The sequence below is a fragment of the Anomaloglossus baeobatrachus genome, chromosome 3 (genome assembly GCF_048569485.1).
Source record: "Anomaloglossus baeobatrachus isolate aAnoBae1 chromosome 3, aAnoBae1.hap1, whole genome shotgun sequence".
NCBI lineage: Eukaryota > Metazoa > Chordata > Amphibia > Anura > Aromobatidae > Anomaloglossus > Anomaloglossus baeobatrachus.
The window spans coordinates 326769752-326797028 of record NC_134355.1 but is presented as its reverse complement, the minus strand read 5'-3'; the positions used below and the strand labels follow the sequence as shown (position 1 = coordinate 326797028).

Here is a 27277-nt window from a genome sequence, read left to right as displayed (position 1 = left end):
GGAAAACCCAGCGGTCATGGTGCACATTGGTACTAATGACAAAGTTAGAGGCAGGTGGAAGGTCCTTAAAAATGATTACAGGGAACTAGGAGAGAAGCTGAAGTCCAGGACCTCCAAGGTGGTGTTTTCAGAAATACTACCGGTGCCACGAGCGTCACTAGAAAGACAGCGGGAGCTTAGGGAGATAAATATGTGGCTTAGAAATTGGTGCAGGAAGGAAGGGTTCGGGTTCATTTAGAACTGGGCCGACTTCTCAGTCGGCTACAGGCTCTACGGTAGGGACGGGCTGCACCTCAATGGGGAAGGTGCAGCTGTGCTGGGGGAGAAAATGGTCAGACGGATGGAGGAGCTTTTAAACTAGGATCGGGGGGGAGGGAGGGTAGTGGAGCAAATAAGGGGATAGATAGAGCAGATAGAGACAGGGAGACGGTAGGGGTCAATGAAGGATTAGGCGGGGATGGGACATACAAGGAACGTAGGGAGGCTAGGAGTAATAAAGGTGTTAATAGGATTAAATGTCTACTGGAAAATGCAAGAAGTCTTGCAAACAAAATGAATGAATTGGAGACTCTTATGTCAACCATGGATTATGATATGGTGGGCATTACGGAAACCTGGCTGGATGAAAGCCATGACTGGGTGACAAACATACAGGGTTATAGTACATTTAGAAAGGACAGGAAAGGCCAAAAAGGTGGTGGGGTGTGTATATCAAATCTAACCTAAAACCTGTGTTGTATGATGACATTGAGGGGAACAGCAACAATGTAGAGTCAGTATGGGTAAATGTACATGGGGAGGGGAATAATGGAAAAATGCTAAATGGAGTTTGCTATAAGCCTCCTAACATACCTGAACACAAATAGAGGGTGAAATGCTGGAACAAATTGAAAAGGCAGCTAATAATAATAATCGGGTTCTTATTATGGGGGATTTCAACTATCCAGACATTCAGTGGGACATAGAATCTTCTGGTTCTGCTAAAAGCTGTAAATTCTTATCTACCATTCAAGACCATTTCCTCTCTCAGATGGTAGGTGAACCGACCAGGGGAGATAATTTGCTAGATCTGGACCTGTCAAATAGACCGGATACAATTTCAGATCTACAGGTCCGGGAGCACTTGGGCACCAGCGATCATAATATGGTAAGCTTCAACATAATATTCAATAGAACATTTCAAAGGGGGAATGCTAAAACCTGGAATTTTAGGAAAGCTGATTTCAACAAATTAAGGGAAGAGCTTAAATGTGTAGATTGGGACAAAGTCATGGTAACTGGGGATACCGAACATAAATGGGGTAAGTTTAAGGATATACTACTAGAGTCCTGTAAAAAACGTATACCCTCTGGTAATAAAATGTCCAGGAATAAAAAGAAACCACTATGGATAAATAAGACTGTACAAAGTATAATAAAACAAAAACAAAGGGCATTTAAAATCTTAAAGGCTGAGAATACAGAAATAGCATTGCAGGAGTATAAAGATATCAATAGGAAATGTAAAAAAGAAATCAAACAAGCAAAATTAGCTACTGAAACAAAAATCGCGAATGACATTAAAATAAATCCCAAAATCTTTTAGAAATACATTAATGCCAAAAGGAAAACAAAGGATAGTATCAGCCCCTTAAAATATAATAACAAGTTAGTTATAGAGGACAAACAAAAGACTGAGATATTAAATAGGCATTTCTCATCTGTATTCACCAAGGAACTGACTGTACCAGGGATCATTCAACAAGTGAAAAATCAAAGTCCACCACCCGATATAATTAATTTAACACAAGATGAAGTACGCCTACGTCTGAGTAAATTAAACATTGACAAATCCCCAGGGCCAGATGGCATTCATCCACGAATATTGAGGGAATTGAGCTCCGTAATCGACAGACCGCTGTATCTCATCTTTTTAGACTCACTTGTAACAGGGTTGGTGCCTCAGGATTGGAGGATTGCTGATGTGGTACCGATATTTAAGAAAGGTAAGAGGGTAGATCCAGGCAACTACCGTCCAGTAAGCCTGACATCAGTAGTATGCAAAGTTTTTGAGGGCATTTTAAGGGATGACATGCAAAAATATATTGCAGAAAATAATATGATAACTGACAAACAGCATGGATTCATGAAAGATAAGTCGTGTCTAACCAACCTGTTGGGGTTCTATGAGGGGGTAAGTTCAAACCTGGATATTGGTAATGCAGCTGATGTGATTTATTTGGACTTTGCAAAGGCATTTGATACTGTACCACATAATAGCCTTATACTAAAGCTCCAGAAGCAAGGACTAGGGGACACAATATGCAACTGGGTAAGGAATTGGCTAAAAGATAGGAAACAAAGAGTAGTCATAAATGGTACATTCTCTAAATGGGCTATAGTCAGCAGTGGGGTGCCGCAGGGATCTGTGCTTGGACCGATTCTTTTTACTCTCTTTATTAATGACGTTGTGGATGGGATTGATAGTACAGTGTCAGTCTTTGCCGATGACACCAAACTATGTAGGATATTAAAAACTGACCTGGATAGTACAATATTACAAAAAGATCTGGATAAGATGTCAGAATGGGCAGATACTTGGCAAATGAGATTTAATGTTGATAAATGTAAAGTAATGCACCTAGGACGGAGTAATCCTATAGCTGCGTATACATTAAATGGAAGTAAACTCGGGACTACAGAACAGGAGAAGGACTTGGGTATTCTCATTACAAATAAGCTGAGCAGCAGCACTCAATGTCAAGCAGCAGCTGCTAAAGCAAACAAGATTTTAGGGTGTATAAAAAGAGAGATTAGATCCCGTGATCCCAACGTATTGTTACCCCTCTATAAATCACTTGTAAGGCCACATCTGGAATACGGGATCCAGTTTTGGGCTCCACATTTTAAAAAGGACATTCAGAAGTTAGAGTCAGTTCAAAGGCGGGCAACTAGACTATTACAAGGAATGGAAGGCCTCCCATATGATGACAGGTTGAAAAAGTTAGATATGTTTAGCTTAGAAAAAAGACGTCTCAGAGGAGATCTCATTTATATGTATAAATACATGTGTGGTCAATATAAAGGACTGGCACATGACTTATTTCTTCCAAAGACAGTACTAAGGACCAGGGGGCACTCACTGCGAGTGGAAGAAAAGCGATTCCGACACCTAAATAGGAAAGGGTTCTTTACAGTTAGAGCGGTCAGACTGTGGAATACACTACCACAAGAGGTAGTAATGGCAGATACTATAACAGCTTGTAAAAATGGGCTGGATGATTTCCTCAGTACACAAAACATTGTTGGTTATAAATGACTTAGTGACTAAATGTAGAACTGGTGGAGGAAGGTTGAACTAGATGGACCTAGGTCTTTTTTCAACCTAAGTAACTATGTAACTATGTAACCTTCTTTGCACTGCTCATAGATTTCTTTTTTGAAATTACATTCTAGACAAAAAATAAAATCAATGGCTTCTTTTTTAATAATTTAATTTATAGCAAAAAGATCTCTGAAAAGAGGACCAATAATATGACTAAAACAGCTATTCTTACTGATGAAAAATCAAGTTTTCAGTATCAGAAATCACTGATGGAATTACATACGAGTTTAGACACTAACTTTAGGTTGCTTCTTTCTCTGTGCCATACACGAACATTGCAGATGGATTATCCTCAGAAGTGGAGTCTAGGTTGTAAGCAACAAGTCTCATCTGTAACATAGAGCTGACATACTGCTGTAACAGCCATTTAAAGGGGGTTATACGGGACTTTGCTCATTTTCTGCTATGGGTCTAAGAACTTACAGGCAGATACTTGTTAAAGCACCACTCCAGCGTTCTTTTCTTTTTCAGCGCTGGAGTGGTGCTTTTGTAAGTCCCCTGCTCCCTGTTATATACTCACCTTCCAGTGACTTTATCGTTTTTCAGCACCACTCTGATTCTGCAGCGCCATCTTGTGCTTGTAACTTCTGATTAGCCGGAAGTCAGAATCAACGTCACAAGGTCTCAGTGATCTCTGTGGGAGCCAGAATAAGGCTTTATAAAGCTGTATTGAGTTGTTCCTGTCGCGGGCAGCGGGGCGCTGCGCTCGCTAATGCTCGAGCGGCGCTCCTCGCCCGTGAGTGAAAAGGGGGTTGGTTTGTTTTTGGGATTTAGTCCATGACGCCACCCACGGGTCGTGGTGAAGATGGGCACCACCGCTGCTGGTGACGGGGATCCCGGGAGCGATGGTAGGGAGCAGCTGGGATGTTGTTTTCCCCCTCCGTGGGTAGGGGTTGGTGGTCCCGGGGCCCGGTGGTGTGACAGGGAGGCAGGGTAGGTGAGGTTGCAGGGACAGCACGGCGCGGTGTCGAATGGCACGGGTGTACTCACTCAGCAAGAGATGCACAAAGTCCTCGGTAAACCAAACGGCTGGATGGACGGGTCCCGCAGACGGCTGCCGTGTCTCTCCCCGGACAGGTGATGGCGGCTGTCTTTCCCTTGGGTCTCTAGCCTTTGGCGGTAGCTGTATACCCTCACGGTGCGGACGGTTGCCTTCTAACGAGTCTTTGGTTGTTAGGAAACCCCTGGGGTTCCTGTCACACTCGGATTTGACTGTTGACGGCGACTCCAAGCCTAGTCGGGGTCCGATGGCCCTGCCTGTGTGTGCTGACTTCACTTTGCTCCCCGGTCAGTAGCGGCGGGCCACCGCCCGACCCCGGTCCTATGGTTCCACGTTGATCCACCACTCCTGCAGACGGCCACCACCGTCTGCCAACCTTGTTGTCAGTGCCTGGGCCACAAACCCAGACACACTCCACTTCACTCCTCTCACTTCAACCTCCTGAACTCAACTGCTCCTTTTCCCGCCTCCAGGCCTGTGAACTCCTCGGTGGGTGGGGCCAACCGCTTGGCTCCGCCCCACCTGGTGTGGACATCAGACCCTGGAGGGAGGCAACAAGGGTTTTGTGTTTGGCTAATGTTACTGTCTAGTGGGGGTGGGGGTGTATGTGTGTTACCTGTGACGACCTGGCTAGTCCAGGGCGCCACATTCCCTCTAACATGCTCTATGAAACACTGGAGCTGCCGGCAGGTCACAATCACAGGAGACTGACCGAAAAATATATGAAGAGGCGTGAAGAGGAGTATTTGACTAAAGCGGGCTTTACACGCTACGATTTCGCTACAGCGATCTCATTGGGGTCACGGATTTTGTGACGCACATCCGGCCGCTGTAGCGATATTGTAGCGTGTGACTCCTAGGAGCCATTTTGGATCGTTGCAAAAACGTCCAAAATCGCTCCTTGTTGACATGGCGGTCCGCTGCCGATTATCGCTGCTGTCGCAGGGGCGAAGTTGTTCCTCGTTCCTGCGGCAGTGCACATCGCTACATGTGACGCCGCAGGAACGAGGAACATCTCCTTACCTGCCTCCGGCCACAATGCGGAAGGAAGGAGGTGGGCGGGATGTTACGTCCCGCTCATCTCCGCCCCTCCGCTTTCATTGGGTGGCCACTCAGTGACGTCGCTGTGATGCCGAACGGACCGCCCCCTTAGAAAGGAGGCGGTACGCCGGTCACAGCGACGTCGCTATGCAGGTAAGTATGTGTGACGGGGGTGCCAGATTTTGTGCGCGACGGGCAGCGATATGCCCGTTTCGCACAAACGATGGGGGTGGGTCGCATGCTAGCGATATCGGGCCGGATATCGCGGCATGTAAAGCCACCCTAAGAGCAGGGGCTTACATATAAAGCACCACTCCAGCGATGCAATAAAAAAAAATAAAAAAACACTGGAGTGGTCCTTTAGCTACCTGCTTGTCCTTCCCAGCTCAGATCTCTACCGGCTCAGAACATTCACAGACTACCTGCCTGTAAGCTTAGGACCATAGCAAAAAATAAGCAAAGTCCCGGATAACCCCTTGAGTGTTCTGCTCACTAGTGACTGTGTAATTTTAGCCCTTATTTTGAAAGGGATCTTTCTGCCATCCTATTGCCATGGCAGCAATACAATTGCAGGGTGCTGATAGGTTTGATGGTATAATAAAAGCTCCATGGTCGCCTTCATCAGGATCTCATGGAAATTTCTGTAAATTTTCACTAACAAGACTAATTTTCATCAATAAATAGGTATTGCCCATGTATTATGTTAGTGTGTTGACATGTTCAAATCCGGTAGGGTGGGGTTAAAGGTGAGAGCCAAAAGCTAGAAAAATATATAAATCCTATGTAAAAGTAAGTAAAATATTTTTTTTCCCTACACAAATGCATGAAATGGTTTAAAATTAAAAAACAAAACAGTGTATCACTTGTTAGTAACACATCCTTTGCAGTCCAAGAAACATTTTTATTTTTGCAGTGAGCAGTAAGAGAGCTTGTTTTTGAGGGACTACTTGCAATTTTATTGCTACAATTGTGTGATATATCAAACTTTTTAATAATTTTAATTCAGTTTTACAGGAGGTGAGATGAAAAAAGGAATCTAATTCTGGGATTTTTTTTTCTTCTTTCAACACTGGTTACCAGGCGGTGTATAAAGTATAGCAATTTTATAGTTGGCAGATGCAGTATCAATAACAATTACAGGTTTTCCTTAAAGTACCACTCCATCGTTTTTTCTTTTGTACCACTGGACAGGAACTTTAAATACAAAAATCCTGCCCCCTGTCAAATATTCAACTTCAAGGGCTTCACCTTTTACCAACGCTGCTGAGGTCCCACTGCGCCATCTTGTGATAGTAACTTCTGACTGTCCCAAAGTCAGATGTTATGTCACAAGCACTCAATGCATCTGTGTGAGCCAGAACGAGGTTCCCAAAGAAATATATTGAGTTGTGATCTACGGCTGTTCCATGAAACACTTCAGCTGCTGACAGGTCCAACATCACAGGAGACTAACTTCAGCACAGTCAATAGAAGATGAGGATGCCGGAAGAGCAATCTTTTTTACGTCTCTGGTAAAGGGCTCAGCACAGAAAGACTTTTCAAACCAAGTACAGGCGCTCAGTGTGTCATGTTGTGGCTAGACAGATAAATACACCTTCTCACCGGCTTGTTTTCCCTCTATCTCCTCACTTGTTTGGCTTTTTGAAGCCAGAGCTGTCAATCAGAGAAGGGTGGAGAAAGAGGGAAATCAAGCAGGTGGGGAGGTGCACTTAAATGTTTAGCCCTGCAATGATGCACTGAGAGCGGGTACTTAGTTGGAACTTTATTTCTGTGCTCACAGACTCTTGTAATGCAAAAATAAATGTGAGTTTTAGAATGCACACATAACCGTTTCCAACATTCAAGAGGGTTTTTTTGCTCAAAAGTATTAACCACCCCCCACGACCTCAAAAATACAGTATGCAGTTGGTGTTGGAATATCATGCTGACTGACAGAATAAAGTTATCATGTTCTTTATACCACAGCAGTGAATGGAGTGAATTTAAAATACAAAAAAGTTATTGAAAGTTAAGTTATATTCAGCCCAAAATGCTGGAATTAAAAGATGCAACCTATTCAGAAAAAAAACCAAAGCTTCATATGATTTGACTATGTCCTTCAGAATGAAGAAAATAAGACGTGCCTGTTAAAGGTTTCTTAAACTGTGCACAATCCATTTAGATATCCAAAAATAGACAGGATTTGATTCAGAATACTCAGAAAAATAGTAATACACAAAAAAATAATACAATTGATAGCACAATTACTTTCGTTACTTCATTTAGTACAGATTATCAGGACATTCATTCAATTTTTGTTTTTATTGCAGGATGTTAACTTAGCTTCAATTCTTGTTGGAGGAAAACAACACTCAGCACCCAAAGCCAAACCATTGGGTGGCATTCTGTCCCAAATTTTTTTATTAACGCAAAGCATCCAAATTGGCTCAGTTTCAAGGGTAACTTTAAGTGGGGTTCTAACAAATGTAACATTGGTAAATACATGGTTAAAACATCCCAGTTTTCTTCATTTAAGTCTGTTATTAAACGCAAAATTATTACATTCATCAACTGTAACACTACTCACTTAGCGTATCTTCCTGAATGTTCTGTGTAATACATGGGACGCACTATACGCAAACTCAAAATCAGATTAGATGAATACATCCACAATGCGGTTCCTCACCCATTAAAATCCAGGAGATCTCTGTCTGGCTTATCAAGACGTTTTCTCGAGACTCATCAAGGTGATCTCTCTTCATTACAGGTTAGAGGTATACAAAGAGTTGATTGTCCAATCAGGGGTGGTGATTGGCCCAGGATCCTGTGCAGACATGAAGCTTTCTGGATTTTGAAGCTCAAAACTAGACAACTTAATAGTCTGAACTACAGGACTGATATTATGTATCGTGATTAATTATGATATAAATTATGTATTTTTTTGTGTATGTGTGTGTATATATATATATATATATATATATATATATATATATATATATATATATATATATTTATATATATCAGGACCTTTACAATTATCTATTACTATTATATACTTCTATCATCATTGTGTGCATGCATGGTTTCTTTTCTTAATATAACTGGTGATTCTATATATATATATATATATATATATATATATATATATATATAATTTGCTTGTATTTTTGGTTAACAAACACATGTTTTTACTATGTTTTATATATACTTCTTCAGTTTTTGCAATTGTGATTCATTTGTGCTCCCTTTTATTTTCTTTCATCAATAGTTTCACATACAAAAATGTTCCGCCTGAAGCTTTCATGATTTTTTTTATTATTTGCAGTAGTTAATGTCATGAATTTATATGCTAATTACCCCACAAATCATTCTGTGCAATTATTGTGTCAATTGTTTCTTCTGTGTTTTGACCTTAGCCATTGCTAATTTGGTTGTGACTTCTTGTTAAATATTTGGAGTTTAGACAAGTTTGTATCATGACTAAGGGCTTTGCACAAAACGCATAGAAACGGTTTACTGTTTAGATATGTTTTCAGTAATTTATGGATTCTTATTTTATGGAATAGATGACATTTTGAACCACGTCATTACCTGCGGTGCTGGTTTCTCTTGTTTTTCCCTGTTAAAGGGAATTTGTCACCTAATTCATGCTACCCAAATAGCAGGCAATATGAATCAGAGCCTGGCTGTACGATGACAGCCAGGTTTATAGTTTTCATATATGCTTCGTTATTTCAGACAAAATATACTTTACAAGTCCTGCTGTAATACTTATATATGTTCTGAGGATTTCGATAGCGTAGGGCAATGACAATCAGAGACGAGTTCTTGGTACAAGATATTTTATAATATGTAACCACGGTAGATACACAACGGAAAACACAGCGGTACAAATACACAAATACCTTCCCGAAAACGGAGCGAAGGGAATTCCCGGGGCCACGCACCGGACTCCCCCAGGGAGACCACCAGAGCGAACCCCTATACAGGGACTGTCCGGCAATCACCCCAGAAGGCCTAAATGCGCAGCAGCCGGGACACAAGGGGCAAGCGGTAAAAGTCCAGGAGTGTCCGTACGGGATGATTGTCCAGAGTGGTTACGAACCAGAGAGAACCGGGCAGAGTGCTGACCGAAGATGGCAGAAGGAATCCGGGCACAGCTTTGAGAAACCGGGTAAGGTCCAGAGTCGGTCGGTCGGTAGTCTTTAGGAGGATCCAAAGGTAATCAGGATTAGCAGCAGCAAAGCAGGAGCACACAGCAAGCAGTATACTCAGGCACTGGACTAGGCTTAGAGGCGGCCTTTTAAGCAGCTGGACAGGAAGTAGGGCAACAGAACAGTAAACTCCATGTTAACCGAGGGCAAGCTCATTCAAAAGAGAACTGGAGAACCTGGAAACCTGACACCTGCTAGGGACCATAGCCGGAGACTAGACAAGTTCAGATCCTGCCAGGGCTCCTCCAGGTTATTAACAGATCTCTTGCTATAGCAGAGATCTGTCAATCGCCTTCAGTTGTGAATGGAGAAGACCGCAAAGGGCGGAGTATTTAGCTTCATAAAATATCTATTTTCTTTTCCCTTTTGATTGTTCCCTTAAAACCTTTACTGTAGTCTTTGTGAATTTTATGTATAATATTTTTTTTGTCATACTAAAGTCCAAATCAGGGCCGGCTCCAGGTTTTTGTGGGCCCCGGGCGGAAGGGTCCCAGTGGGCCACATAAACACACACGCACACGCACACACACATACACAGATACATATTTAAAGACAAACTCACAAAAATACATATAAACAGACAAATCTATACAGTCATATACACTGACATACATAGATACACATCATACATGCATACATACAGAGACACACTGCTATGCTGCATACATACATATAGACAGACACACGCATACTGCTCTGCTACATACATACATATAGACACATACATACTGCTCTGCATGCATACATACATATAGACAGACACACCCACACTGCTCTGCTACATACATACATATAGACAGACACACACATACTGCTCTGCTGCATACATACATACAGACACACTGCTCTGCTGCATACATACATACAGACACACTTCTCTGCTGCATACATACATACAGACACACATATTCTGCTCTGCTGCATACATACATACAGACACACATATACTGCTCTGCTGCATGCATACATACAGACACACACATACTGCTCTGCTGCATACATACATACAGACAAACAGACACGCATACTGCTCTGCTGCATACATACATGCATACATACAGACAGACACGCATACTGCTCTGCTGCATATATACATACATACATACATACAGACACGCATAGTGCTCTGCTGCATATATACATACATACAGACATGCATACTTCTCTGCTGCATATATACATACATACATACAGACACGCATACTGCTCTGCTGCATATATACATAGATACAGACAGACACGCATACTGCTCTGCTGCATATATACATACATATAGACACGCATACTGCTCTGCTGCATATATACATACATACATACAGACACGCATACTGCTCTGCTGCATATATACATACATATAGACACGCATACTGCTCTGATGCATATATACATACATACATACAGACACGCATACTGCTCTGCTGCATATATACATACATACAGACAGACACGCATACTACTCTGCTGCATATATACATACATACATACAGACACGCATACTGCTCTGCTGCATATATACATACATACATACATACAGACACGCATACTGCTCTGCTGCATATATACATACATACAGACAGACACGCATACTGCTCTGCTGCATATATACATACATACATACATACAGACACGCATACTGCTCTGCTGCATATATACATACATACATACATACAGACACGCATACTGCTCTGCTGCATATATACATACATACATACAGACAGACACACACCTTGCTCTGCGGGGCCCACACACGCGGCTCTGGGGGCCACACACGTACGGGGGGACAGGGAGGGAGTGATGTCCCACATACTGATCAGGTCACGGTGCAGATGGGGCCCACACAGCGCTGGAGGGAAGCGATGTGCTGGGGGTCGCTGGCTGGCACTGTGACTCCATCTGTGGGACCGAGCAGGACGCCGGGCGGTAGCTCCGACCACAGATGATGCTCAATGCAGGAGAACACAGTGAAAGCTGTGGTCTGCGGACCTTAAAGGGCCGGCAGCCACAGTTTCCAGTGACAAGGACTGCGGTCCTCGGAACTCGGCCCGGGGGCAGCAGAACTGACGAGGCCGAGTGGGCCCCCCCAGCTCTCCAGGGCCCCGGCATTTGCCCGGGTATGCCACGTGCTGACGCCGGCCCTGGTCCAAATTTCTAAATATAAGCAACACCAATGATTTTTGTGTAGGAAGTGAGAAGCAGTGAAAATCCAGGTATAATTGCATGTGTAATAACATATGCCTGTTCTCCTTGGAGCGAATATGACATTTATTAGCAATTCCTATGAAGGTTAAAGAACCTCTGAATAAATGTTAAACCTCTCATCGGCAAACAATCAATTGCTGAATTTCTCCTGTAAAGTGGTAAATAGCCAGACACTTAACTGAATTGTGCGCTATATGCTTATTTCTAGATTTGCTGTACACGTGTGGACCAGCTCACATGTTTTTTCCTTCCTCTATACTTGCTCACTGCCCCCAGCCGCATCATGACTCCATGGCAACAATGCGGCTGTCTACATTTAGCTGCTTTACAACGAGAAAGATCTGACTGAGCACTAAAATATCTTACTGTGTATATGTTTGTGTCCTTCTGAGCTAGTTTGCTATTAATCTGACTCTGCATCTAACCTTATTCTTACCTATGGAATTTGCCTACATCCCTTTGTTTAGTAGGCTGCTACTTGTAGTGCAACCTCCTGGTTTTGATCCCTTGGTTAGTCTTATTTTGCTCATAATGTTTGTTTGTTTGCTTTTTTCGATCCTTGACTCGGTCCACTCACGTTGCCTCTTTTTCTGTTCTGGTCATAGTTATCATCATGCAGATGCCAATCAGTGACTACTTTAGGTTCAACTAACCTGAGAATGCCACCAGAAAAGTCTGTACCTCATTGTAGTGATAAAAACAGGAGCTAAGGGGTTAAAAAGCGCAATACAGTCTTATAAAAAGACGTGAATGACATGTAAGTGAAAACGTGCTCACCTGTTTGGTTGTGGTAACCACAACACAAAAGACGTCTAGTATATTAGGACAGCAGTTGCAGAATCCATGGACCAAGGGTCCAACAATATCAGGATAGAGGGAAATTTTGCTGTGGATATCCTTAACAAAAAAAAGATGCTTGAACTACAATCGGTTTAGTGTTGCCTAAAATGAGATAAGGAGGCTAGAAATTCTCTTTTGCTCAGTGAGGTACAGGATGGTTTGGTGTTGCCTTCAGTTTGTGCTGAAGAAATGTGGAACACTTTGAAACGCGTTCACAATAAACCACATCAAATCCAGCTTGTATTTCTTAGTCTTTCTAATAGCATCCACAGCAGTGTGGAGATAGCCACACTTTCCCTCCATCTTGTACCTCCATTGTGTAATAGAGAGAATTCTTAGACCCCTGATCTCATTTTAGGCAACACCAAACAATTTGTAGTTCAAGGATCTTTTTTCCTAATGATAACTGTAACAATATTCAAAGGCCATGGATCCCAAAGTTGCTGCAGTGTGTATACCATTTTTCAGACTTATGGGAATTTTTTCTGGATGCTCTCCAACTTTTATCTGGTACTGGACCAACAAATTGCCATTGCGACTACTCTTAACAGTGCCTTCCACCTCTTGCTGCATTTTTCAGCTTTACCACAATTTCATGAATATCGTAAGACCTGTCAAGGGTTCATCAACCAATATAGTATACAGTTAAAATTTTGCCCTCCGCTTTCTACTTGGGTTGAACAAGTTAAAGAACCAGGTCATACATCATTAGCTGCTTTATCCCTTTTATATTCAAAACAGGCTGTGTCTAGAGGTAGTGACTGTACTATCAAGTTACATCACGTATGAGAAATCGCTTTGAAGAACTATACTCTGCTATGGCATTTTATAATGGAACAAAATAAGTATAAATTGGCAGGTTGGAGATCATTTTTCAACCACTGACAACATATTTTTACTGGCTTCCAGAGTTCATCTTCTTTTCTGGGAAGATATCAGGAGAGGGTACAAGCAAGATGTACAGTCTCTTTTAAAGTCTGAAGACTATTCGCCTTCATGTGCACTGAGTTTTACAATCAATTGTGATAATGTGATCTCGATTAATGGTGTTAATGAATTGTGTCATGCAGTAAGATGCGATTAATTGATTAAAAGAGTGGTAAAGCTGCCGGCATCCATATACTCAACCCAGTAGGGACGCCGTGCATTCACTGCACTGCCGTCCAATTGCTTTTGTTCTGGACCTCTGCGTGTATCACTGATCCCACAGCCTGCGCACGCCACTCAGGTCTCCTTGGAGCATGCTAAGGCTGCGAGCATGCGCACTCCCTGCCTCTTAAAGGGGCAGTGCGCTCTCTCGGGAAGTGTCCCCAGCTAATAGCTACAGACTTTAGGTATTCAAGGCATCGTTCCCTTTTGGGAGGTCCCGGAGCAACATTGTTTCTAGTTAGTCCTGTGTCTACTAGTTTGTTCTCAGGTCCCTGTACCTGTGTCCCACCCTGTATATGTAACCAGTACCTATCTTGCCTATACCTGCACCTATTTTAACCTATAACCCAATCCTGCCTGTGTACGTGAAACTGTGGTCCAACCTGTACTGGTAGTCCTCCGTCTGAACTAGCCATCCTGTACCCGAGTCCCATTTGAACATGCCAGACATGCCATGCCCATGACAGAGTGGGTTCACTCTCAGGTGCATGACAAGGGTATCCTCAAGTTATAACTTTTTGATTTTGATAGCATGCAAATAAGCAAGTTTGCAATACATTTACTTTGTCTATCTGCTGTTGTTCTGCAATGAGAGCTTTTATATGTTATAGTAAAATGCTGTTTTCCATAGACCTTAGCCACTAGTGCCTGTTTATATTCTGGCCAAGTGTGCACAGATTTACTTTAAAAAAAAGAGGGGAGAGTGGTTAATCCCCAACATACCAGTCACCTCTCTCCAAACCATTGATTTTTACAAAGCAGTTAGCTGCTCACCTTCCTCTCCCTCTCAGCTCATGACTTATAAATCTTGCAAAACAACCAGCCTGCTTCATCCCATTGGCTTCTCCCACACCAGTTGTCCTAATCATGGCCCTGTCTGGCAGAGTGTCTGCCCCCCCCACTCGGAAACCAGAAAGTGAAAGAGACTAGTTGGGTGCTACTCAAGAGACAATTTGAGAATAACCCTCTTAGAGGCATACACCATTTATTAAATTTGGTGCATTTTTTTTTTTACTGATTTCCGCCACCGATTTCTTATATGGTGAATACTCTGACTGCCAAACCTCAAAAAGAAGCTAACAAGTCCCACCCATTGCTGCAAAATTAAAGTCGCTTGCCAACTCCTTGCCATCACCATTGATGGCTACTATGGAAACAAGATGCCAAGTAATTAATTTCCTCTTATAATATAAGCCCCATTGTAAACGCCCATATAGAAGTGATAGTAATCACTCAGATTAGAATACTTAGGACCAAATTCGAACGTTAATGATAAATTCATAAATAAGTGAAAAGGGATGTCCACTACTCAGATATCTCTTTCTGAATCCCTATGTTTTCCTCCAGTAAAATAACATCTTTACTCCCCTCCGTTGTTTTGTCTGGCAATCCCAGCGGCCAATCATCATTGGCTTAACTCTCCCCTCCTTTGGACAAATCAAGTCATGGAGAGGTAGCTCTCGCGTCTTTTAGATATATGCGATTCGTTCAAAGACTGGGAGAGTGAAGCCAGCGTTAATTGTTCTGAGGCAGCGCATGACATAATGTCCCATGATCGTCAGAAGAGCCCGCGCCTTGCTTGAACGCCACTGGCACTGGAGGTGAGTATAAGTATTATTTTACTGGGGTTAAATATAGTCATTTTCCAAGTAGTGGATAATAACTTTATATTGATATAATTTTGTATCATTGTTTGGACTTGTCTCTAAATCCCACACTGTAGTTTAGCCAGCACTAAACAAATTACGATGGAAAGATCAACTTCTCTAATGCGAATTGCAGCATTTGTGGAAAATAGAACAAGGCTATATTACAGAACAAAGCATTGTTTGTTTTTTGTTTTATTTTGCTATATGGGTTATATTTTTGTCAAAGCCACCCTTATGTTGTATTACATTAATTTATTTGGAAAGATTAAACTTAAATTTATTTCACAAGTCTAAAAGTACAGATGTAGCCAAAAGTTGTGAGACTGGCACAAATTTTGTTTTTCACAAAGTTTGCAGCTTCAGTTTTTATAGCGGCAACTTTTCATTATTTTTCAGCTAGATAACTTCTCATTAGTAAATGTAGATTGATATAAAGAGTGAGCAGATGAATTGCAAAAAAATTGCAATTTTTGCTTGCCAGGCAAAATAACTTAATCATAAAAAAACGTATTCAAAGAGATTGGTTCAATTGTTGTAACAAAGGCTTGAGGCCGTGCAAGAAAGTCCAACAAGTGACAGGATCTTAACCTATGGCCTGTTTCACACATCTGTGAAAAACACAGACGTTTTTCACTGACGTGTTAAAAACGCAAATGTCCCTCCGTGTGCCATGATTCATTGCACACATGGGTTGTCCATGTGCAATCCGTGATACGTGATCCGTCATCCGTGTTTGCACATGGATGTATACTCACCTGTCCCCATTCCTGCTGTCCATGGTGCTGAACTCTTCGGCTCTGCTGTGTTTCCGGCCATTGCTGCAGCTACTTCCGGGTCGCGGTGTCGTGCATAAATGCATACGCATGACCATAACGAACCGGCTCAGAAGCAGCAGCCAGCTGAGGTTGGAGACAGCTTCGCTGGAGAAAGTGATTACAAAATGCTTTTTATTTTCTATGTCCGTGTTTTTCTGGTACGTGTGTCACGGATCACACCATAGTGTGCTCCGTGGGACATCAGTGATGCCAGAAAAAATGGACATGTCTCCATGTGGAGCACATGGACACACATATATGCCACACGGAGACATGGTCAGTGAAAAATCACTGATGTGTGCGCAGACCCATTGATTTTAATGGGTCTGCGTATGTCCGTGATTCTGGTACATATAAAAAATTTCAGTTACGTACCAGAATCACTGACGTGTGAAAAAGACCTAAAATGGATTCAGCTATTGGATCAGTTTAACATCAGGGCAGAGCTTTTTCAGGAATGGCAACAGGCAGGTATAAGTGCTGCTGCACGCACAGTAAGGCAAAGAATTTTGGAGGCTGACCTGTTGTCAAGAAAGATAGCAAAGAAGCCACTTACCTACAAGAAAAACATTAAGGTCAAACTGATATTCTGCAGGAAGTACAGAGGATTGGCATAATGTTATTTTCTCTGATGAAGCCTGATTATCCGGGGAAGAAAACCTAATGCTACCATAAGTGCTGGCTCATGCCAACTATAGAGCCTCACTCGCAATTAGACCTAAGAACACTGTCATGAATAAAGAGTAGGATCTAATCATCCTCCAAGAGCAACTTCTCCCAAGGAATCAGGAGCAATTTGCTGATGGATGCATGATGCATGATGGATTACCATGTAACAAGACAAAAGTAATAACTTAAGTGGGGTCCAAGGCCTGGAAAATCCTCAGATCTCAATCCCATTAAGAACCTCTTGTCAATCATTAAAACATAGATGGATAAACAAAGACGATGAAAATGTGATAACTCCAAGCACTAACTTTACAATAATGGGTGGTCATCAGTCAGGATTTGGCCCAGAATCTGATATCCTGCATGTCAAGGAGAATTGTAGAAGTCTTGAAAAATAAGGGTCAACGCTGTAAATATTGAGTTTTTTAATAAACGGGATTTATTTCTCAATAAAAGGTTAAAAGCTTACAAAATGCTTATATTTGTACTTCAATAACCATAGAAACATTTGGCTGAAAGATCTGAAAACACTGAAGGAGCAGATATTGTGAAAACCAAAATTTGTCAGTCTCAAAACTTTTTGCCTCAACTCTACATGTTAGTTATGCTAACAGTTATTCCTCAATGTCTTATTTGCAAAATGTACCTGCACCCATCCTACAATAAGCAAGACCGCTTTGCAGTAAACAATATATTGCATTTAAAATCTTAGCAAATATGCACCAGACAATTAAATTACATTTGTTTCTTATTTTTGCAGTAGCACCACAAATCGGGAAGAAGCTGTACTACAGCGGAAAACTGCAGCAAGTGCACCTCCTCCTCCAAGTGAGGAGGCTGTGTCTAGTAGCTCTGATGATGACTCAGGAACAGATAAGGAGGATGAAGGAGCTGTATCTCAACGATCTACACCAGTAAAAATTACAGATGTCGGTGACAACACCAAAATAGCAGAGGTAAGTATGTAACTATCTGACTTTAACAATGTTCTTACTTTATGCACTCATTACATTGTACAGTAGAGAATAGTCGCCTAAAAAAATGTTTTGCAAAAAACATTGGGACCTGTCGTATATATATATCACTGTGGCACAGTGTTCTTTTTCATCATTTTGATGTCAAGCTTAAAAGTCTGTCACCACATTTGACCTATCTAAACTATTAATAAGGGCATACAGATTATAGAATGCTGAAAAAAGCCATATCTGTCTGCCTCATATCAGATGCCTCGATGTTGAAATATTATCTTTTATCCCTTTATGTAAATGAGCTCTTCCAGGCTATGGGGCGGATGTTGCCTGGATGATAACGCTGCCTCCAGTGCTTATTTTAAATAAAAGGGGAATTATCACATCTGCTCCCCTCCTATTTATACACTTAAATTCCTTCTACTCATGCCAGCTATAGTTTATTCTGTGTTGGTCTGTGAGGTGTGGTGCCCCAGTTTCTTTCTGGTGAAAGCTGTGCTTAGTTGTTGCTGTTTGCTTTTGCAGTTGTGAAGTATACCCTTGTTGTATTGTACTTGCTTCCTGTTCTTGTTTTCCTCCTGAATCGCATATTGTCTTATCCTGTGTGTGCACACGCATCATATCCCAAACTCATTGTGACAGAGGGCTTGTTTTTTTGTGCAATAAGTTGTACTTTTGAATTACACCATTCATTTTGCCACATATTTTACTGGAAAATGGGAAAACAATTCCAAGTGTTTGTTGTTATTTTTTTGTTTAATTTATCATGTTCACTTTATGTTTAAAACTGACTTGGAACTATAATTCCCCAGGTCAGTAGACGTTCATTGATACCAAACATGTATAGTGTTATTTTTTTTATTTATATGGTGAAAATAATGCAGAACTTTGTCAAGAAAAGAATTGCTCTTTTGGCGCAATTTTCTGAGACCCGTAACATTCTCATTTTTCGCATTCTGGTGGCTTATTTTCAGTGTCTTGAGCTGACTTTTTTAATTATACCATTTTGGTGTAGATGCAATGTTTTGATTGCCTCTTATTGCATTTTATTGCAATATTGTGGCGACCAAAAAAACAGAATTCTGGTGTTTTGGATTTTTTTCTCATTTCGCCATTTACCAATCAGATTAATTTTATTTTGTATTTTGATTGATCAGGCATTTCTGAATATAGCGATATCAAATATGTGTATTTTTATTTATTTCAAATTTTTATTGTTTTATTTTCAATAGGGCAAAACGGGGGCTGATTTGAACTTTTCATTCTTAGATTTTCATATTGTAATTTTTTTTTTTTTTTTAATAACACAGCTGTCATCTTCCGGTAATGATGCAGGTTCGACTCGCTAGTCCTCATCAAAATCAGGGAGCCAGCATATGATGTAACTATATGTCTCATGTTGGGAAGGGGTTAAAGGCTCCTTTTCCAACCAATTAAGTTTTGTGGTTTGAATGCTCAAAATTACATTATTTTTTTAAACTCTTAAGGAGTTGAGTGCTCTTCTCAGTTCACTCCGCCTTCTTTTGAAAATGTATTTTTACAAGCATCTCCGCCTGGATATGTAATCTTATTGCTTTACAACTTTTTGCATTGAGAGGAAATAATGGGTGAGTTAGATTTCGAATGGGCGTGGAAACTTGAGTTGGACATGGCCGTTACTATACCTGACTGGCAGAGCGCAGTTTTGTTCATACACTAACCTTCTGCTGCTTGCCATGCTCAAGAGAAGAATTCCAAAATTCTAACAAGATGGTACCATTACCTTGCAAGATGGTACTATTTCCACGCAGGAGAACTACAAAGATGTACATAAAAAAGTGTTTTGCCCACAAACAACACTCCAGTAAGCAATCAGAAGCCTCTTGAATGGAGAAAAAAGAAGTTCTTCTGAGAAGAAAAAAAGAGTAGTGGTCTTGGGGGATTTCCTACTGAGAGCACATCAACTCACAAGAAGTGTACCAGCTTCCAGGTGCCCAAAACAAAGATGTGTCTTATCAAGAATCTTTAGTACTACAGACGAATAAGAACTTCCACTAATACACGTGGGAACAAATGACACAGCAAAAAAGGACCTGGAAACTATATGCAGAGACTTTAAAGATCTAGGCCTGATAGTGAAGGAACTGGGAGCGCAGGTCGTCTTCTCATCCATCTTCCCAGTGGATGGACATGGAATAAAGAGATTAAACAGGATTCTACAGGTGAACGACGGACTTAGGGGTACTTTGCACACTACGACATCGCAGGTGCGATGTCGGTGGGGTCATGTCGAAAGTGACGCACCTCCGGCGTCGCTCTCGACATCGTAGTGTGTAAAGCCTAGATGATACGATTAACGAGCGCAAAAGCGTCGTAATCGTATCATCGGTGTAGCGTTTGCGAAAACCATAATTACCTTGCTGCGACGGTCCGATGTTGTTCCTCGTTCCTGCGGCAGCACACATCGCTGTGTGTGAAGTCGCAGGAGCGAGGAACATCTCCTACCTCCTTCACCGCGGCTCCTGTCGGCTATGCGGAAGGAAGGAGGTGGGTGGGATGTTTACGTCCCGCTCATCTCCGCCCCTCCGCTTCTATTGGCCGCCTGCCGTGTGACGTCGCTACGACGCCGCACGGCCCGCCCCCTTAATAAGGAGGCGGGTCGCCGGCCAGAGCGACGTCGCAGGGCAAGGTGAGTGCATGTGAAGCTGGTGTAGTGATAATTTTCGCTACGCCAACTATCACCACATATCGCAGCTGCGACAGGGGCGGGGAATATTGCACTCGTCATCGCAGCATCGGCTTGCGATGTCGTAGTGTGCAAAGTACCCCTAAGTCGATAGTGCCATCAGCAATGTTTCTTGACTATGGAATGAATTACCTGAATGATGGACTCCTTGTTAGAGATGGGTTACATCTTAAAAAACAGTAAAACACATATTTGGTAGACGTCTTACTACACTCATCAGGAGAGCTTGTAACTAGAGCAAAATGCGATGGGAAATACAGTATATGACCAGGAAAAAGTATGCAGCTAATGAATTCTTTTGAGAACCCTGCTATTAGAAGTGGAAATAAAGAACAAAGACAACAAATTGTGAATGAAAATAGAGGAGCAAGAGAAACCAACTACAAACTAAAATGCACAGCGCATGGGAAACAAACAAAGAAAATTGGAGCTGCTAACAAGGGAAGCGAGATATGATGTCATAGGCATCACTGAAAATTGGTGAGATGATAGATATTTATAAGAAGCAGGCTTAACAAGATAGGAGGAGGTGTTCCATGGTATGTTAGGAAAGCATATATCTGTACAGAAATCAAAACGTCAGAGAATGGTAGCTCTTAGAAACGGTTTGGGTAAGAATACAAGAACAACAGAAAGGACACTATTGTAGGTGTTTACTATAGGCCACCTGGACAGACTGAATATATGGTTGAACTATTTTTACATCAGATGTCTTTGTTCTCAAAAGAGTACGACGTAGTGATCATGGGAGATTTTAACTATCCAGATATTTGTTGGGAAACACTCAGGCAAAAGTAATGGGTCCAGAAAATTCTTATCTTCTCTCGCTGACAACTGTATTTTTCAAAAGGTAGAAGACAGAACATCTTGAACCTAATTCTTACCAACAGGGAGGAATTGACTAGGGAAGTAAAGGTGGCTGGGAATTTAGGAGGCAGTAATCATGCTATCCTCAAATTTTTAATTACGAGAGTAGGAAGAACTGTGAGGATTCATACTTTAAGATTGGACTTCAGAAAGGCAGATTTTAATGCTCTCATACGGAGATTAGAAAAGGTCCAATGGCTGGATGTCCTAAAGTACAGGCATTTCAAAGACGGATGGGAGATTTTGCTAAATTAAATTCTTGCTGCACAATCGGTAACTATCCCTAAAAGAAGGAAGAATTGTAAGCATTTAAATAGACCAGTATGGATGAACACAGAATTTAAACACCTACTAAAAAGGAAATGTATAACAAATGGAAAGAGAGAGCATATCTAATGAAGAATAGAATGCTGTCTGCTTTGCAAGCTTTAGAAAAGCTAAATCCATTAATGAAGTGATGAAAGTGATAAAGGATGAATATGGTGAAGCGGTCAAAAATGGTGTTGAGAAGGACAAACTTTTAAATTCCTCTTTTCATTTATGTTCTTTAAGAATGCAAATGTATCAGCAACTGACATTCACTGTACTATCAAAGGAATAAAAAAATCCCCACTACGGTATCTATAAATAGAGAGATGGTGAAGGAACACTTAGCTAACTTTTATAATTTCAATCTCCTGGCCCAGATGAATTATATCCTAGGGTACTGAAAGAGATAACATGACATTGCAGAACCACTAGACAGAATCTTTAAAAATTCTTTGAGAACAGGAAAAGTCACAGAAGATTAAAGAAGGCCAAATGTTATACCTATCTTCAAAAAAGGAAACAAGGTGGAGCCAGGAAATTACAAGCCAGTGAGCCTTACTTCTATATCAGGAAAGATCTTTGAACAAATTATTAAATAGCATGTATGTAAGTACTTGGATAAGAATACAGTAATTAAACAGATCCAGCATGGGTTAATAACAAACAAGTCATGCCAGACTAATCTAATTTCCTTCTATGATGGAATCACACTGACTGGGTGGATCAGGGAAATATGGTAGATATAGTATATTGCGACTTCAGCAAGCATTTTCTGTAGTATCTCCTACTATCCACATTGAAAAAATGACCAAGTATGGGATTGACAAGGCTACGTTTAGGTTGAGTAAATCACTGAGCCAGTTATGAATCCAAGAGTGGTAATCAATAGTTGCACTTCCAATTGGAAGAGTGTCTCAAGTGTAGTACCACGAGGCTCTGTCTTGGCCCCAGTGTTATTCAACATTTTTTATAAATGATCTAGATTAGGGAACTGTAGGTAAACTAATCAAATTTGCAGACAATGCAAGGAGGGATAGCTAACACTAGAGAAGGCAGAAAAAAATTTCAGAAGGATCTAGATAAGCTGCAACAATGGGGAGTGCCTAATATTGGTATTTAACAGGGAGAAGTGCAGCATTCTACATCAGGGCAAGAAAACCGGAAATAATATCCACAGAATAGGAGGAATAGAACTAAGCAACAGCACGTGTAAAAAAGACTTGGGTATACTAATAGATCACAGATAGTGATGGGCGGTCCCGATCGGTGCGATCCCGATCTTAGCAGATCACATAGGGATTATGTACACGATCCTGATCACAATCTTTCCTGGTATTACAGAACGGGTCCAGATCGGGTCCAAATCGGGTCCAGGGGCTGTAAAAAAACAAAAAAAGCACATTATTAAAAACATTGTCATTATACTTACAGGTCCCGTGACGTGTCCTGCAGACTCCCGGCCGCTCCTGCTTTCGAGTCCAATCATTGCTGTGCCGCCAGTAACCAGCACTGACTTACAGGACCTTCAATGATGCCATAGCATGTGACCAGTCTGGTGTGAATGTTGATTGGCTTACAGACTGGTCACATGACGTCACCACTTCCACCGTTGTCATAGTAACCTAATGAGCGGAATACTATAGCAACGGTGATCTCTGATCACCTGATACCCGGTGCCGCTATTCACCAGTTGTGGCATTACTGTGCATGGCAGCCAATCCCTGCATGTGGGCTGACTCTGTAAAGAGCGCCGATATGCAGGGAGGGTGAGCTGAGCCTGTGCCCGAGCATCTCGCCGGTACTCGGTGCCCGCCGAGTATCCCGAGTACAGAGATGCTCGGGTGAGCACCAGGTATGCTCGCCCATCCCTATCCACTAACAGTACAGGACCTTACATGACGTACTCACATGTGACCAGTCTGTAACCAACGAGGTTGGGAAGTCACGGGAAGTCCTTTAGTCAGCGGTGGTTACCGGGAGGGGACAGTAATGATCGGGCTCGGAAGCACATGCAGCCGGGAGATAGAGTCTGCAGGATGCGGGACCTGGAAGTATAATGACAATGTTTATTATTAATTATATTCTTTATTTTACAGACCCCCGCCCATCCCATAACTGTAAAGTTCAAGATTGGTGATCAGACACAAGATCATGTTATCCCGATCCTGATCTTTATAAAACAATCGGGCGACTCTCCCCGATCCCGACCATCGGGGGGATCACCCACCACTAATCACAGACTGAACATGAGTCAGTAGTGTGATGCAGCGCCAAAAATGCAAACACAGTTCTGGGATGTATTAAGAGAAGCATAGAGTCTAGATAACGTGAAATAATTATCCCCCTCCACTCCTCTTTGGTTACACCTCATCTGGAATACTGTGTTCAGTTCTGGGCACCACATTTTAAAAAAAATTATTGAAAAACTGGAGCAAGTTTAGAGAAGAGCTACCAGGATCGTGAGTGGAGTGGAAATCATGTCCTATGATGAACGGTTAAAGGATCTGGGAATGTTTAGCTTGTAAAAAAGAAGGCTAAGGCTGCTTTCACACATCCGGTTTTCGCCATCAGGCACAATCCGGCGAATTGCAGACAAAACTGATCCGGCACTTATTGTCGCCGGATCAGTTTTTTTCCACATAGACTTTTATTAGCGCCAGATTGTGCCGCATGGCATTACATTTCATCCAGCGTGAGAAATTTGTTGGTCTGGCTGCCAGAAAGGACACACACTGGGACATTTTTTGTCTCCGGCGCAGTGCGGCGTGTTTGATAATAAAAGCCTATGGGCACCAGATTGGAATGCGGCAAAAAACACATTCCAGTGACTGATCCGTTTTTTTAATGCTCAGATGAGATGTAAATTAATTTCTGGCCTCTCTCTCTTTCTCGGTCGGTCTCTGTTGATGTCGGTCTCTCTCTGTCGATCTCGGTCTCTATCTCTCTCTGTTGGTTGGTCTCTCCCTCTCACCCCCTTTTTCATACTCGCTGATCACCGGTGCGGTGCTGCACAGCTGTCACACTGCTCTGGCAGCTTCATCTGCTTTTGAAAATGCCGGCCGCTCATTATTCCATCTCGTATTCACTGCTTCCCCCGCCCACCGGCGCCTATGATTGGCTGCAGTCAAACACGCCCTCACACTGAGTAACAGCTGTCTCACTGTAAACAAACACAGCCGCCGGTGGGCGGGTCTATATCTTGCAGTAAAATAAATAAATAAATAAAAAACGGCGTGCGGTCCCCCCAATTTTGATACTAGCCAAGGTAAAGCCACATGGCTGAAGGCTAGTATTCTCAGGATGGGGAGCTTCACGTTATGTGGAGCCCCCCAGCCTAAAAACATCAGCCAGCAGCTGCCTGGAATTGCCGCATCCATTAGATGCGACAGTCCCGGGACTCTACCCGGCTCATCCCGAATTGCCCTGGTGCAGTGGCAATCGGGGTAATAAGAAGTTAATGGCAGCACATAGCTGCCACTAAGTCCTAGGTTAATCATTGCAGGTGTCTATGAGACACCTTCCATGATTAATCTGTAGTGAAAGTAAATAAACACAAACACCGAAAAATTCTTTATTTGAAATTAAAGACAAAAAAACACCCTCTTTCACTACTTTATTAAAATCCCCAAATACCACTCCAGGTCCGACGTAATCCACACGAGGTCCCATGACGCTTTCAGCTACAGTATGCTACATCGGAAGCTAACAGGAGCAGCCGTAGAACACCACCGCTTGCTGTGAGCTCCACAGGGTAAATTAAGTGAGTCGTGTTGTCAGCGGTGACCTCACTCAGGTTACCCGCGGCCACCACTGGATCCTCCAACTGTGACAACAAGGCACTTGAGTGACTGAAGTGAGCCGCGCTGTCAGCGGTGACGTCACTCAGGTTACCTGCGGCCACAGCTGGATTCTCGGTACAAACTGCTACAACGGATCAGTTTTTTTACCGGATCCGTCGCATCAGTTATACACTTTGTGCTGGATCCGTTGCATCAGACACACACCGGATTGTGTCTGACGGCAAAAACCGGATGTGTGAAAGTAGCCGAAGAGGAGACTTAATAGCTGTCTACAATTGTCTGAAGGGATATCACTGTGTAGCTGGATCATCCTAATTCTCATTTGCACATGGAAACATGAGAAACAATGGAATGAAACTGAAAGGGAGAAGATACAGATTAGATATTAGAAAAAACTTTTTGACAGTGAGGGTGATCAATGAGTGGAACAGGTGCCACAAAACAGGTGACATATTTCTAAGATAGTTTAGTGAATTCTGCGTTGATCAGGGGGTTGGATACAATGACCCTGGAGGTCCCGTCCCTTAAGTCTAACATTCTATAATTCTACCTATCCAAGCTTCAGGATGTTTTTTTCTCTGTCCTTGACACGTGATGGCAGGAAGAGGGCACTATTCTTCATATATAATGTAGATTGTTAACAAGATAACACCATTGTGGGATAAAGTGTTTTCACCATGCCATCAAATTACTGGGTATAGGGTTGGAAACGCTCCTCAGATGGCCTTTTTTATAAATCTCACCCTCATCAATAAGCTATCAAAAGAAAGATATACTATTGACGTTCGCTTCAGATGCTTAGTATAGCCTAAGGAGTACTTCTCACATAGCGAGATCGCTGCTGAGTCACAGTTTTTGTGACGCACCAGTGACCTCATTAGCGATCTCGCTGTGTGTGACACTGAGCAGTGATCTGGCCCCTGCTGTGAAATCGCTGCTCGTTACGCACAGTGCTGGTTCATTTTTTGGACGTTGCTCTCCCTCTGTGAAGCACACATCTCTGTGTGTGACAGCGAGAGAGCAAAGATCTGAATGTGCAGGGAGCGGGGAGCCGGCTTCTGGCAGCCTGCGGTAAGCTGTAACCAAGGTAAATATCGGGTAACCAAGCGAAGCCCTTTGCTTGGTTACCCGATATTTACCTTGGTTACTAGTGTTCGCCGCTCTCACGCTGTCAGTGCCGGCTCCCTGCACACGTAGCCGGAGTACACATCGGATAAATAAGCAAAGCGATTTGCTTATTAACCCGATGTGTACTCTGGCTAGGAGTGCAGGGAGCCAGCGCTAAGCGGTGTGCGCTGGTAACCAAGGTAAATATCGGGTAACCAAGCACTTGGTTACCCGATATTTACATTAGTTACCAAGCGCAGCATCGCTTCCACGCGTCGCTGCTGGCTGGGGGCTGGTCGCTGGTGAGATCTACCTGATTGACAGCTCACCAGCGACCATGTAGCGACGCACCAGCGATCCTGACCAGGTCAGATCGCTGGTGGGATCGCTGGAGTGTCGCTAAAGTGTAACGGTATCCTAATAGCATAGAGCAATGACAAATATATGCCAGATGCCGGAGCTCTCTTCAGAGAGTTCTGAAAATACTGATAGATTTCTAAAGAGCTCAAAAATTTAGATTAAGTTTCAGGATTTATCATAATTTCAAAATATATTCCTGTAAGCTCTGTGCAAGTTTCTAAC

The 27277-nt window shown here is 42.3% G+C and overlaps 1 protein-coding gene across 3 annotated transcripts in view; it reads left to right on the top strand.

The window, feature by feature from the left end:
• Window positions 1–27277, top strand: part of FIG4 (FIG4 phosphoinositide 5-phosphatase) — a 384735-nt gene that overhangs the window by 292500 nt on the left and 64958 nt on the right. For all 3 annotated transcript variants that reach the window (XM_075340061.1, XM_075340062.1, XM_075340063.1), the window contains one exon: window positions 17680–17875. In XM_075340061.1, coding sequence (XP_075196176.1) covers window positions 17680–17875 — 196 coding nt within the window. The remainder of the gene's footprint in view (window positions 1–17679; window positions 17876–27277) is intronic.